This window comes from Eumetopias jubatus, unplaced genomic scaffold, assembly GCF_037043125.1.
Source record: "Eumetopias jubatus isolate StellerSeaLion01/CBP00866 unplaced genomic scaffold, mEumJub1_p1.0 scaffold_1, whole genome shotgun sequence".
In the NCBI taxonomy this organism is placed as follows: domain Eukaryota; kingdom Metazoa; phylum Chordata; class Mammalia; order Carnivora; family Otariidae; genus Eumetopias; species Eumetopias jubatus.
Window position 1 is genome coordinate 47,743,153 of NW_028274807.1, and position 14,528 is coordinate 47,757,680.

At 38.3% G+C, this 14,528-nt stretch overlaps 1 protein-coding gene and 1 pseudogene across 2 annotated transcripts in view; both read left to right on the forward strand.

Annotated features, from left to right (window-relative positions):
- Window positions 1-3,847: 3,847 nt before the first annotated feature.
- Window positions 3,848-14,528, forward strand: part of ADGRG7 (adhesion G protein-coupled receptor G7) — a 64,476-nt gene continuing 53,795 nt past the window's right edge. The window contains exon 1 of one of the 2 annotated variants that reach the window (XM_028119242.2): window positions 3,848-3,965. In XM_028119242.2, the coding sequence (XP_027975043.1) occupies window positions 3,848-3,965 (118 nt within the window). The remainder of the gene's footprint in view (window positions 3,966-14,528) is intronic. The other variant, XM_028119243.2, reaches the window with a different exon arrangement.
- On the forward strand, window positions 12,037-12,553 carry LOC114221075 (uncharacterized protein KIAA1143 homolog pseudogene; annotated as a pseudogene).

Consider the following 14,528-nt stretch of genomic DNA (forward strand, 5'->3'; position numbering starts at 1 on the left):
ATTCTAAGTTTCTATTTTTTTAAGTCATACTGGAAATTATTTAGTTCAAATATTAGAAATAAGAAGTAATATCACACCCCTTCCTTCCCTTGAAATACTTGACTTTATTGCAGCCATCAGTTTTCCTCTTTTGGATAAGAAGTTCATAACTGCATTCATGCATTTATCTGATAGCCATTTCCTTTAAAGGATATTGCTTCCTCCAGAATTAGCCTCCTGTAGCTTTTCTTTCTCCATTTTTCTCATGACCTGTTTTGAAATTCTTGTGGAATTCAAGTTTTGTTCCTTTCCAAATTTGTAATTCCCTTCTCTTAGAGTAAGGAACTTGGCTCTCCTTATTCTTATATGTTTACCTATTTGACTGGTCATCCTATATATAACTAATCTCTGATCTTCAGCCCCACCTTACCTATGTTTCCATACCTATGATGGAAAAATTCCATCACCCTATGGCGTGGACACTCTTCTTTCTTTGCTTGGGGTCTGACTCCTTATGCTAGGCTGCCACTCCATGTGGACACCCTCCTCAACGCTGGCTCTGAATTCCCACACCAACCAGCCCACGCATGCAGATGCCCTGTGACCTTTTTTGGTCTCTAAAGGAATGCACTCCTCTCCCTGCTCTGGCTTTGATTTCCCACAATTGGGCTGCCTTTTGCCTGAAGGCTTTCCTCACCCCTTCGTTGTGAGGCTGTCCCTCCCCATCACATGAATGCCTTAGTCACTCTGCTTGTAACCTGACATCTCATGCCAGGCTCTCTTGCACCCTTTGCCCTCCCCTAGTCTCATTTCCTCATTCATACAATGGGCTCTGACATCTGCTCTGGTCTATTGCTCATCTCTACTCCCACTATAGACACCTGCCTTGTTCTTCAACTAATAACTTTAGGACTAAAATTTTCAGGAAGGGAAGGCCTCAACTAGGTTGTTTAAAATATGAAAAAATGGAGTTTCAGATGCTTATGTGGCTTGTCTAGGGTCACCAAGCAAACTAGAGACATTGTCAGTACAAATTCAGGTATCCCTGAGTATAAGCTGTGTGAAGGCAGGGACTTTGCCTCTCTTGTTTACTCTATCATCCTCAGCACCTAGCACAATGTTTGCATTGAGTAGAACAAATGAATAAATGAATTATTCCCTGTTTAGTTTTTTTCCTTTTCCTGTTCCTTTTTGTGATCTTGATATGTGTGTGTGTGTGTATAAAATTGATGTCTATATATTTGTCTATAACCAACAGAAATTCATGCTCTAATATAAGTGTCAACATCTAAATATCTGTGCCTAGGAATTTCTTCTATTCCATAAATTTCTAGAGTTCCTAGCTGGATAGTTGGCATATAAATGAAAATATGAAAGTACTAAGAAGCTATAGCCATTATAACATCCCAGGATTCCAGCATTTCCATCGAGTGTGGAGGAGAAAATATCTGAGAACCACCCAAGTCAATTTTTCAGTCACCAGACTACAGCCCCTTCAAAATGTTTGAAATACAACAAGGGAAAAATTCCATCACGCTATGGCAAACATGGGCCCCATGATCAGTTCCTTTAGTCACTCTGCTCAACTAAGTAAGACCTTTCTGCAGATGATCATGCAGGGCAGTGTCTCCAAAGCACATTCTGAAAGTTTGCTATCTCTGAGAAATTCTTCTTGAGAAGAGGATTCTGTGGTCAACACTGGGAACTTGACAATTCACAATGTATGTGACATATTAAAAGCTCTAAGAGGGGTGCCTGGGTGGCTCAGTCTGTTGGGCATCTGCCTTCAGCTTGGGTCATGGTCCCAGGGTCCTGGGATCTAGCCCTGCATTGGGCTTCCCACTCAGCAGGGAGTTTGCTTCTCCCTCCCCGCCCCCACTCATGATTGTGCTCAATCTCTCTCTCTCTCTCTGAAATAAATAAATAAAATCTTTTTTAAAAAATAAAGGCTCTAAGAAATCCTAGAGTTGAAGAAAAGTATTACCTTTGTGTAACCTAATGTCACTCAAAGTTCCTTAACCAGAGAGCTCCTGTTTAGTGTGATACCTGCCCAAGTCTCATCTCCTCATTCATACAATGGGCAAAAAATACCTGTTGCAGAATAAATGAGATAAAGATACATAAAGTGCATAGCACAGTGCTTGGTATATTCTAGGCACTTCGTAAGTGCTACTTCCTTTTCTTAGACATTATTTATTTAAAATGATCCCTTTTATTATTGAAAGAATAATAGATATATTCATTATTGTTATAATTGAAAAAATATTAAATGAGAAAGTTAAAAACTTCAAATCATAAAGGGTGTAAAATGAAAAATGAGTTCCTTAGATCTCTCAGATTCCCAAGAAGAATTATTTTTAATGTACCCTTCCCGACATTTTCTGTGCATATACATGCAGACATCTCAGAAACAGATTTTTAAAAATATATTTACAGCAAATGAAACAGTGGATTCACATTCATTTATGCTGTGCTGCTGCAGCGTTACTTCTAAGTTCTTCCATTTTGGGGTACATCGATGTGTTTTTCTGAAATCCTTGGGTGGGGTAAAGGTTAGAGCCCTATGTTCATGTCCCCTAAAGCTGTATTTTGATAAAGTGAGTATTAGAGAGAATAGGGGAAACATATAGTTGTTTTGGGGGTTGAAAAAGTCAGCTTAAATGTGTCCTCTTTTGTAAAATCTTTCCGAATCCCCCAGGAACAGGACTCTGATTGAGGTGAATATTCATTCCTCCAGTCTTTCAGTTGATGATGGAGTGGGGATGGGGGGAAAGAACATGAGAGCCTGGGCAGGAGAGGGTCAGAGCTGCAGCTGCAGACACCAGCTTACATTGATCCAGATGGTGGCTTCATCTGCTAGGGTTGCTGCAACAAAGTACTACAACTGAGCGGCTTAAAGCAACAAAAATTTATTGTCTCACAGTTCTGGAGGCTAGAAATCCAAAATAAAGGTGCCAGCAGTGTTGGTTCCTTCTGAGGGCTCAGAGGAAGGCTCTGTCCCAGGTCTCTTTCCTTGGTCTGTGGACAACCATCTTCTCCCTGTGTTTCTTCCTAAATTCTTGCCTCTGCATATCTCTGTGCAAATTTCCTCTTATAAGGACACTGGTTTTACTGGTTTAGAGCCCGCTCCAATGACCTCATTTAAGCTTGCTTACCTCTGTGATGACCCTATCTCCAAATAACGTCACATTCTGAGGTACTGGGGGTTAGAACTTCAACATAGGAATTTTTAGGGAGACGCAATTCAGCACATAACAGGTGGGTTGTAGTACTGGGATTTTGTGCTTTGCAAAACTCACCCTGTGCTAATAAAGCCCACTCACCCACTGCAGCTTTCAAAATGTGGGCTCCTTTAAAAAAGTGCAAGGACTAGAATTGTGTGTGTGTGTCACTCCCCCTTGTTGACAAGAGGGAGTCTGTGTGGCCTGAAGCACCTGTTAGTCTACCTCAGCTAGATCCCCCTAAAACCGAAGTGTAAGAAGATGACTTTTATTTTTTTGCTCCCTTCCCCACCTTCTTGCTTATCTGGACATTTATACTTTGACCCTGTTAACTATTCCCTCCTTTTCTTCTTTATGACCCTCAGTTATCTTCTCTTCCCATAATTCCAACCTTTTTTTTCATGCTCTCATTCAGTGAAGGACGAGGAAATTGCAGTGAGAGCATGTACCTTTCATCAGATGATTCAAACTGCGTCCTGTCTGATTAACCTAAAAAGTCCTGAAAAATGAGGACTTCTGCCTGATAGATCACTGAAAGGAGGAATTATTTTTATATTTTAGAATAGTTTCTGAGTAAGCTTCTTGGCTCAAGAAGAAAGACACTAGTTGTTTTTCAGCCAGGAGTGGATTTGTGGCTTGGCTTCTCCATGGCTTCCTGCCGTGCGTGTGACCTCAGGGTGCTGACAGCCATTGTGTGTGGACTGCTGACGACCATCGTTTTGGGACTGGGCATCTGGATGACTGTGCTTAAGATCCAGAGAGGTAATATTGTTTATGGTTAACTATGTTATGTTTATCTTTTAACTTTCTATGTTTAACTCAAATCAGGAGAAGGTATTGAGCCTCTGTCCCTGACACCTAACACACCAGTACTGCAAATAGCCATGTCTGGGCTGAGGTTGCCCACCAAGGTGTCATGTGTGAAATGCAAGAGGCAAGGGTCAGTCGATGGCTAGCATATGGTTGCACACACGTGAATCTGAATATGTGAGTGTGAGTGGGCATGGTGATGAATTACCTAGTTTGATTAGCCTCTTGCTCTTTTTAACTCCTGACTGGGTAACAGCTTAATTAAAATCATTACTAACACACGTTTGGGTCTGTTTAGCTAAATCCACAAAAGATAACTCAGTATGGACACACGCATACATACCCACATAATCAAACATGTGCAGAATGGAATTTCATCTCAAGAAGAAAGTCTAGGGATGTTCTCACCAGGATTGTAAATAAAATCGTACGGTTTGTGCACAAAGTTCTCACTTTCCACGTGTTAACTACTCAAAAATGAAGATTACCTAGAAGATGATTTTTCTGGTTGTTCAGCAAATGTTTGTTAGTAAACTGCTGTGTGCCAGAGCTGACACTGGAAGGTGGGAGGGGGAGCGATGGTGTGTAAAACAATGATGTTAGAGGACCCCCCCCCAAACTCACAACAAAGACTTTCTATAACCCCAGCGCTGGTTCCCTTGGGCTGCCAGACGTTCTCCATAAAGGGATTCAAAGCTGGATGTGCTGAGTATTCCCTTTTGTAACAAACAGAGAAGGATTCTAATAAAATTGAGTAAATAAGTGTAAATAAAACCAGTCCAAAGAGCCGCAGGAGGGGTGATCTGCCCTCTGAGAAGATAGTTAACTGAGGAGGATAGAAGGTTTGGGGAACCGGCAGAAGCACAATGCATGGCTGCAAAGATCCACTGTTGGGAACAAGAGAAATCAAATATATTAGCTGTTGTTGGAGTGGTAGCTGAGAAGGGGTCTGATCGCCCTCCCCTCCTCCCCACCCTTCAGAACATTATCTAGAAAACATGGAACTAACTAACATTTGGATAATCAGCATGAGAAAATTTGCCAGAACAAAAACAATAGAATTTAAACTTGAGAAAAATGTGTTTTTATTTGTTTTGTTTATTTATTTGTTGGTTTAAGTTTTGTTTAAAGTTAGAAAAATTATGAACTATAGGCTTCACCCTATTAAGGCTGCTAAATTTATGAGACTTTATTTAAAGAGTGCACTTTTAAGGTATCGTTCTTTCCTTCCTCCCTCCCTCTTCTCCTTCTTTCCATTACATGACATCTACTTTAAAAGGGAAATTTGTGGTGAGTTATAAAGGACCCAGGCACAATAGAACCATTAAAATGAGGACCAAAGTATAAAACATTATAAGGAAGAAAACAGGGAGTTGCTAAAAATAAATACAAAACATAGTCCCTGAGACATATCCCTGAACTTCCTGAGGGCTAAGACCCCAGATGAAGCATAATAGGCAACAAAAAACCCTTGTTCAACAGTAAAAGCATACCAGCTCCTCAAAAAAAAGAGACAAATGTGTCCTTGCTCTGAATTTTTCTTAAAAAAATGTTTTAATCGAATGCAGTTGACACACAATGTTACATTATTACATTAGCTTCAGGTGTACAAATGATTTGACAAGTTTATGATGTATGCTTATCTCATTTAATCCAAACAACTACCTTTGAGGCAGTTATTATTATATCCATGATACTGATGGGGAAACTCAGGCTCAGAAAATATCAAGCTTACTTACTTAGCTAGAGAGTGTTGGGTCTGGATTTAAATCTAGATTATTCTGACTTTAGTTTCTTTCTCTTCACTCCCACATATTCTGCCTTCTAGAGGGAAGACGAGGTTAACTCAATTAATTCATCTCTCTTTTTTTTTTTTTTTTGAGGCAACCATGCCCCAAATCCCTAACTCACAAAGATAAGCAGTAACCAGTAGAATGTTTTGCTAGGCAAGGTTAGGCACTTTGGTAAGTCACCTTGTTTGTGAGATCTACAATTATTAATTAATTGAGATCGACATTATTAATGCTGCTTATAGAGTGTAGATTAGTATGTTCACTTTTAAGGTTTTCTGAGTCTTCAAATGGTGTTTACAGACTTTTGGAGTAACTGCTATAGCTTTGCCACAGTCTTCTAGGTCTTGCCAAAGTACTTCCTTCAGTTTCACAAAGTTATGTGATTGTCTGCTGTTAAACTTCTAGTCTAGAACAGCTAAAGAGATTACATTCAGACTGCATTGCCTGGAAAACTGCTCATGTTCTATCAGCTTTCCTCCCGGTGACTGCCTTTAATGGAAAGATTTCTCACATTCACATAAGCCCCAATATCTACTGGCCATCAAACAAGCCATGAATGAGCTTATGTCTAATTATTCTAAGTGTAATTATTCATTTTTTTTCAATGAATCATTGGTTTAAATATCAAACAAGTGCTTCAAGGCATGGCTTCTAGAATGCCAGGGATCTGTGTTGTATAGAAAAGCTTTTTATTCTGCTCCTACTGCTTAATAAGGCCTCTTGTAAAAGGTCATGGTTTAAAGCCCTAGTCCAGATGAAGTTGATAGCATTTCATGGAAGTAGACACGACTTCTTTCAGAATTGCTAGAATAGTCTTTGGCATTTTTATGCCACTGATGAAAACATTAAATAATAATAATCTTTTTTTTTCCACCAAAGCATCACAGTGAGATACATTGTTAAGCGTAACATCTTCTCCATCTAGGCTTTCCGGAATAAGATATCCTATGCTTTTGAAGTTTTGTTTGGTAAAGAAATTTTTCAAAACTATTGATGACTCTTGCAATTTCCAAAAGGAGCTCAAGACTTGGAGATCTCCTATGATGATGTCAGTTTACTGGAACACTCTTTATCCAGAATTTCACATGGCTGTCTCTTTGATGACTTAGACCTTTTCTGTCCACTCAGTCTAAGGTTATCATTCTATTTGCTCTCTTTCACGTGTATTTTGCTCATGGCTTTTATCATCTGATAATCTCTCACTTATTGCTGTCTCCCCATTCCAAGAATGAAAGCCCCAAGAGAGCAGGGAACTAACTTATTAATCTGCATTCCCTGCACCTAGAAGAGTAATTGGAATATAGTTGCCAACATAGCTGATGAGCAAATGAAAGAATCACATGAAAACCAGAAACTGGACTAAAAGTTGTCAAATAGTTGTATTCAGAGGTAAAAGAATATAGCTACCAATTCTTTGTAATTTGCCTCAAGATATTAAGATAAATGATATTATGGATTTATTTTCAGCAGTTAAGCAGACACCATTTTAGTTTTCTTCCTCTGCTCCAAGCCATGCAACACTCTAACCATTTCCAGAACTTTGGCTTCATTAGATCTCTCCAGTTGTGTATGGCCTCTTTTGTTTGGCTGTGTGATCAGCAATCTTAAGTGGTTTCATGTTGGAGCAAATCAAAGTTTTGTCAGACCTCTAACCTTTTCACATTAGGAATTTTATCAAATAATATGAACCCTATCGAATGTGTTTTCAGAGTGAATGACAATAAGGTGTTCTATCTCTGTAGGATTTGTGCTCCCAGTAGCAATGAATCTTGTAATACAAGAAGCAGCGTGGCGTTTTGGTCCAATCACATTTGATGAAAGTAAAATGAAATATAACCAAGTTTTATTGTGCATCTTTCCCTTGACATTTTCCAACTTGAGCTAGACCTGATGTAAACATAGACAGATGTCCATAATCATAATAGTAGGGGATGTTTTCTGAACTCTTAGGGAGAATATCTTAACCTTATAACATATTAGCATCAATGATAATGCCTTATTGAACGTTCTTGAATCTTCTAGATTATAAAATTCCTCCTCTCTGCCATCCTGAGTGCCTTTCCCACTCATCTCCAGGTGCTCTGTCCTTCACTTCCTATCATAGGATTCACTTATGCCTCTGGCCAGCAAGAGACTTTAGTAGGTTGCAATATTCCCAACCCCGAGGTCAAATTTCATAGAATTGAAATTCTTGCACAGTAAGAAACGTGGATTGTGGGGAAAGGTCAATGAGAGTTTATTGATTCTCAGAAAATAATTTGTACACGATGCTTGACTTTCATTTTACCCAATTACAGTACTTCCTCAAGAGGCAAACTTGATAATAAATCAAATTCATGGGACTGCTCCTGGAGGACAGGTTGCATTTGGGGGTTCAAAAAAAGGTCCAGATGGAAAAGGTTGGGTTTTAGATAGCTATAGTGTTATTTAGTCTTAATCTCTATTCTGCTCCTTTACCAGTCTCCCTTCTTACTTCCTCATGTAACCACTCTCTAAATCAAGAAAACAATTATTATGAAAGGGAAGGGATTTGTTTGGGAGGAATAAATTTTGTTATGTAATTGGCTGAGGGGTATGAATTATTTTAACATCAGTGATGTTTAAATTGCTGATCCCATTTTCAAAGTCAGTTTCTTTAATTAAGAGGCTAGAACCTTGGCTTAGTGGATTTTTCCTTGATTTCCACGTATTAGATTTACTTAAAATTCTGAATACAACCACTATCCATAGATCTTTTGATATCATATGTTATTGAAGAACGTCAAGTATAAAATATGGTGGTTAGGAGTGTGCACATGAGACTAAGGGGGTGGGGGAAAGTACCTGAGTAGAAAAAAAGAAAAAGTTCTGGAGCCGGACTGCCTTGTTGAAATGCCAATGTCACCACTTACTAACTGAGTAAACTTGAGCAAGTTATTCAACATTTCAGTGCCTCAGTTTTCCTATTATGGGAGTAATAATAAATCTACCTTACAGAGCTGTCATTAAATGATTAAACGAGTTTTAACACACTTACAGGTTTAAGATGACATCTAGGACAATATAAGCATTCAACAAATGCTAAATCCTATTTTTAACTTATGAATTTTTAGATAATTTAGTGCATAGTTTTCTCCACTCCCTGAATTATACCTTGAATAGATGCCATTGACCTAGATTGGATCTTTGGATTGAAATTTAGTTTTTCAAACTGAAGGTCTACTATAGGTATAATCATTAAGTTCAACTGATTAATTTATTTAAAAAATTTTTTTAAAGATTTATTTTTATTTGAGAGATAGAGAGAGTGAGAGAGGGAAAGGGAAAGGGGAAGCAGACTCCCCTTTTAGCATGCCCAGTGTGGAGTCTGAGGTGGGGCTGGATCTCTCCACTCTGAGATCATGACCGGAGCTGGCCTGACCTGAGCCGAAACCAAGAGTCAGATGCTCCACCGAGTGATCCACCCAGGTGCCCCTCAACAGATTAGTTTAAAACAGAAACAGAGGGGCACCTGGGTGGCTCAGTTGTTAAGCCTCTGCCTTTGGCTCAGGTCATGGTCCCAGGGTCCTGGGATTGAGCCCTGCATCAGGCTCCCTGCTGGGTGGGAAGCCTGCTTCTCCCTCTCCCGCTCCCCCTGCTTGTGTTCCCTCTCTCACTGCGTCTCTCTCTATCAAATAAATAAATAAAATCTTTAAAAAAAAATAAAACAGAAACAGAAACCGTTCTAAGAGTTGCTATATCTTCCTGCATTTAAAAAAATATTTGTACTATGCTACACCATCAGGGAAAATTTTATTAAAATATGCAACCAGTTTATTGAAATATGCAACCAGATTTTCTTCTTGAATAACTTTTACCTTAAGAAAAAACTATACCTTATGTATTTTATTTGTTTAAATTTTTTAGGGTTTCTTTTCACAATGGAATAAACTTTTCTCATTTAAAAGGAATCTTCATCCTCATCCAAATATTTCAAATTCCTAGTCTGGGACAAATGACAGATGCCAAGATGTTAAAACCATAAGAATTGGAGCCAGACACTAGAGGCTTCTGATGGAATTTCTTTGACTAAGGAAAGATATTTTTATTCCTGCACTTAATTAAACTAGACTTTTCAAAACAGATTCTAATTTTGCCTAGTTTAGGAGAGGAAATGAAATTCATGTTTTCCATTTGGAAGTTTTAATATTTTATGCTAGTTTCTCAGGCAGCATGAGTGTTTTACATATGCTTTGCATTTAATTGTCCATGTTGTGTGGTAAAGATATTGAAAATAGGGCTACTATTTCTGGAAATATTAATTGTTATAATTTAAGAAAATGTAGGGAAATATACTGGTGTAATTTTTTTTTTGAAGATTTTATTTATTTATTTATTTATTTATTTATTTATTTATTTGACACAGAGAGAGAGAGAGAGAGAGAGAGAGAGAGATCACAAGCTGGCTGGGGCAGAGGGAGAGGGAGAGGGAGAAGCAGGCTTCCCGTGGAGCAGGGAGCCCAATGTGGGGCTGGATCCCAGGACCCTGGGATCATGACCCGAGCCAAAAGCAGATGCTTAACCCACTGAGCCACCCAGGTGCCCCTTATACTGGTGTTATAAAAGAAAACTACTACTGTTAAACATATTCCAGTGTATTAATCCTCAAGTAACTTGAAGCTGATGCTTACCCTCCCTGTTTTCCCTGTGGTAAAGGCAGCACTGTTAGGAGAGGGCAGGAGAACTTGATTAGTAACCAAGAGATCTGAGTTAACTCCACTCAGCTATCAATTAATTACTAATCTGGAACAAGGTACTCTTTATATAGGAGGTACTCTTTATGTAGAATGGGGATGTTGGGCTAATGAATAGCTAATGTCATTTTTATGAGTCCATACGTTTAAAAACCAGTTAAATGAAGAAACAAAGCACTTAATCTTTTTGGGTCTGATTTTCTTTACTTAAAATACGGAGGTTTAAAAATACCAATACTACCTTTATTATATTTTGTGGGTAATTTAGGACAGGGTCTTGAACTGCAGAGCAAAAGGTGTTAAAATTGTGATTATGACAGAGGAGTGGTAGCTCAGCTTCAGCTTGATATCCTCAACCAAAATGCAAATGCCAAAGAGGCAGGTCAGCAAACATTTGTTGCGTACCATTTATGCATTTGTCATTGAGCTGGACCCGGAGATAAAAGAAATTAAAAAAATAAATATAAATAATGGGGCACCTGGGTGGCTCAGTTGTCAAGCCTCTGGCTTCAGCTCAGGTCATGATCCCAGGGTCCTGGGTTCGAGCCCCACATCGGGCTCTGAGCTCGTCGGGAAGGCTGCTTCTCCCTCTCCCACTCCCCCTGCTCGTGTTCCCTCTCTCGTTGTGTCTCTCTGTCAAATAAACAAATAAAATCTTTAAAAATAAATAAATAAATACATAAATACATAAATACATAAATAAAAAAGAAAGTCAATTCTAAGGAAGGTTGTTTGGCAGTAATGAAAAGAACAAAGCAATGGAATGGAAATTAAAAACAAAACAAAACAGGAGCAGATATCAACGAAACCAAAAGCTAGGGACGCCTGGGTGGCTTAGCTGGTTAAGTGTTTGCCTTCAGCTCAGGTCATGGTACTAGGGTCCTGGGATTGAGCCCTGCATCGGGCTCCCTGCTCAGCGGGGAGTCTGCTTCTCCCTCTCCCTCTGACTCTCCCCCTGCTTGTGCTTTTTTTCTCTCTCTGACAAATAAGTAAAATCTTAAAAAAAAAAAAAGAAAAGAAACCAAAAGCTAGTTTTTTGAAAAGATGAATTTAAATAGATAAATATCTGGTGAGATTTGTCAAGACAAAAAGCCATAATTAAGCGATATGTACAAAAATAAAGGGAGCCACAACAAAAGTAGGAAAACAGACAAGATTTAAGCAAAAGTCAAGTGGGAATACCAACTCCATGTTTTTATTTTCCAACCTGTGAATGTATTACCTATTAAAATATATAATAAAGCAGTGATTATAAAAACATAATAAAATCATAACAAATACCATGGAAAACCTTATCCTGGCTAATATAAAAACTTTGGCCAGGTGGCAATTTTCTAAAAAAATATAAATGACCAAATTTACCCCCAAAGGAAGGAAAAAAACCTAAATAGAACTATAACCATTAAAATAATTGAATTAATTGTAAAAAAAAAAACCAAAAAACAAAACAAAACGAAAACTGCCTGCAAATGCTATGCATTCATTACCTTACATATAATAATAGTATAAAATAGGTCGCAGATGTACCATCTCCAGGTGGCCCCGGGAACCTGTTTTTCCCGGGAACAGCTACGAGCAAGCGGAACCAGGTTTCGTACGTGCGGCCGGCCGAACCGGCGTTCCCGGCTCGCTTCAAGGAACGGGTCGGCTACAGGGAAGGGCGTACCGTGAAACTGAGAGAATCCAGCCTCAGCTCCCAGATGAAGATGGTGATCACAGTGACAAAGAAGATGAACAGCCCCAAGTGGTGGTTTTAAAAAAGGGAGACCTGTCAGTTGAAGAAGTCACGAAAATTAAAGCAGAAATAAAGGCTGCGGAAGCAGATGAAGAACCGGCTATAGTTGATGGAAGAATCATGTATCGAAAACCAGTCAAACGTTCCTCGGATGAAATATATTCAGGTTTAAGAGCAAGCTCAAAAAAGAGGAAGGCAAATGAAGATGAAATAAATAAGCAGGACTCAGTTAAAAAGAACTCACAAAAGCAAATCAAAAACAGTTGCCTCCTTTCTTTTGACAATGAAGATGAAACTGAATAAGTGTAAATATTTTGGACTTGGTCTTCCTTAAGAGTATATGGGGTGTTTTTTTAAAGTGACAATTTTTTTTTCTATTTAAAGATAATACAAGTTCATTATAGAAAATTCAGAAAAAATTTAGTATGATAAAAATTTTGTCTATCAATACCCCTTTGATGTGAGGCTAACTCTATAGATATTAACTACTATGAACATTTTGGAACTCCCACATGTAGGGTATGTATGTATGTAAATTATATTTTTTAAACAAAATTGAGATTATATTGTATATGTTTTCTGTGCTGCTTTTCACGTGACATTATATTCTGAGCATTTTTCCAGATCAGTAAAATTAAAAATTCAACATAATTGCTGCAGAGGATTCTGTCATTAAACAGATCGCCTATTGCATCTTCTTCATTAGCAGAAGCCCACTTTGGAGGAAGATGATAATGTGCCTATTTAAGAATACTTCCCTAGCTCCTGCTAAAGGTAGCCATATAATAGCTCTAGCAATTTTAGAGATAAAAGTGGATCTTGTACAAGTGAGCTTCTAATAGAAGAGATCTTGGTAGAAGAGAGGATCTAATGTATAACATGGAGACTGTAGTTAATAACACTATAAAAAAGAGAGATACAAATAGAAGTCTGCTTAATAAAGCTACCAGGTGTTTGATACAAGAAAGCAGATCTGTCAAGCATGAACCATTGTCCTCGTTACATCCTGCTACATCCAGGAGCACATACATGAAACCTAGGAGTATTGGAGCCATTTTTTGGCCTAAGGAAGGCAGATCCTTTCTCTGGGTGGTACCGTGGAAAGACTCAAGGCACTTGGATCCTAGGTAGGATCCTGATAGCATGCCTTGAGAGCTGTTGCACCAGCCACGGACTGCCAACCACTGGACTTCTTGTTACATGAGAAGAATAAACCAAAAGTTGTTGGTCAGTAGTACCACTTGCTGACACCTGAGAATTCAATGTCTCCTGCCCTCCTTTTCCTTTGAGAGGCCCCCTTTAGTGTTGTGTTCCTAGAATTTGTCAACCTTAAAAATAAAAGTCAATTATTTTACCAGCAAAAAAAAAAAAAAAAGTATAAAATAAGATGCAAAAGACAAATGACAATTTCAATATAGAGTTACCTCTGGGTATGGAGGGAAAGGAATGTTGCTAGAAAGGAGTACAAAGAGTTTCAATTCTTTCTGTAAAGTTTTATTATTTTTAAAAAACTCTGAAGCAAATCTGAGAGAAAGTTACTATCTTTTATAACTGGCTTTGGGTAGTGGGGGATGTTTTATCCTCTGTATGTTGAGTATTTGAAGCATTCTACAATTTAAAAAAATTCAGGTATTCCCCTGGTTACACAGAGAAGTTTGTCATATAACAATTACGATTAAATCTCTCTTGGTAGAACCTCGCCCTTTGAGGTCTGGATCTGTTTCTTATTTTTTTACACTAATACATTTTATTTATTTATGTATGTATGTGTGTATGTATGTATTTTGTAAAGATTTTATTTATTTATTTATTTGACAGAGAGAGACAGTGAGAGAGGGAACACAAGCAGCAAGGCAGAGGGAGAGGGAGAAGCAGGCTTCCCGCTGAGCAGGGAGCTCGACGAGGGGCTCGATCCCAGGACCCTGGGATCATGACCTGAGCCGAAGGCGGATGCTTAACGACTGAGCCCCCCAGGCGCCACCATACTAATAGATTTTATTTTTCAAGAAGTTTCAGGCTACAGTAAAATTAAGCAGAAGTATAGAGTTCCCATTAATTCCCTCTTCCATCACCCCTTTTTTTGATATCCTCAAAATAATTTGCTGGGATTTTGATTGGAATTTCATTAAGTTTATAAATCAAGCTGTGAAAAATTGATAATCTAAGCAATAAGTTTTCCTATCTATGAGCATGGAATATCTCTCTACTTATTTAGAATTTCTTTGATTTCTTTTATTAGAAGTTTGTGGTTTTCCTCATACAGATTCTGTACATATTT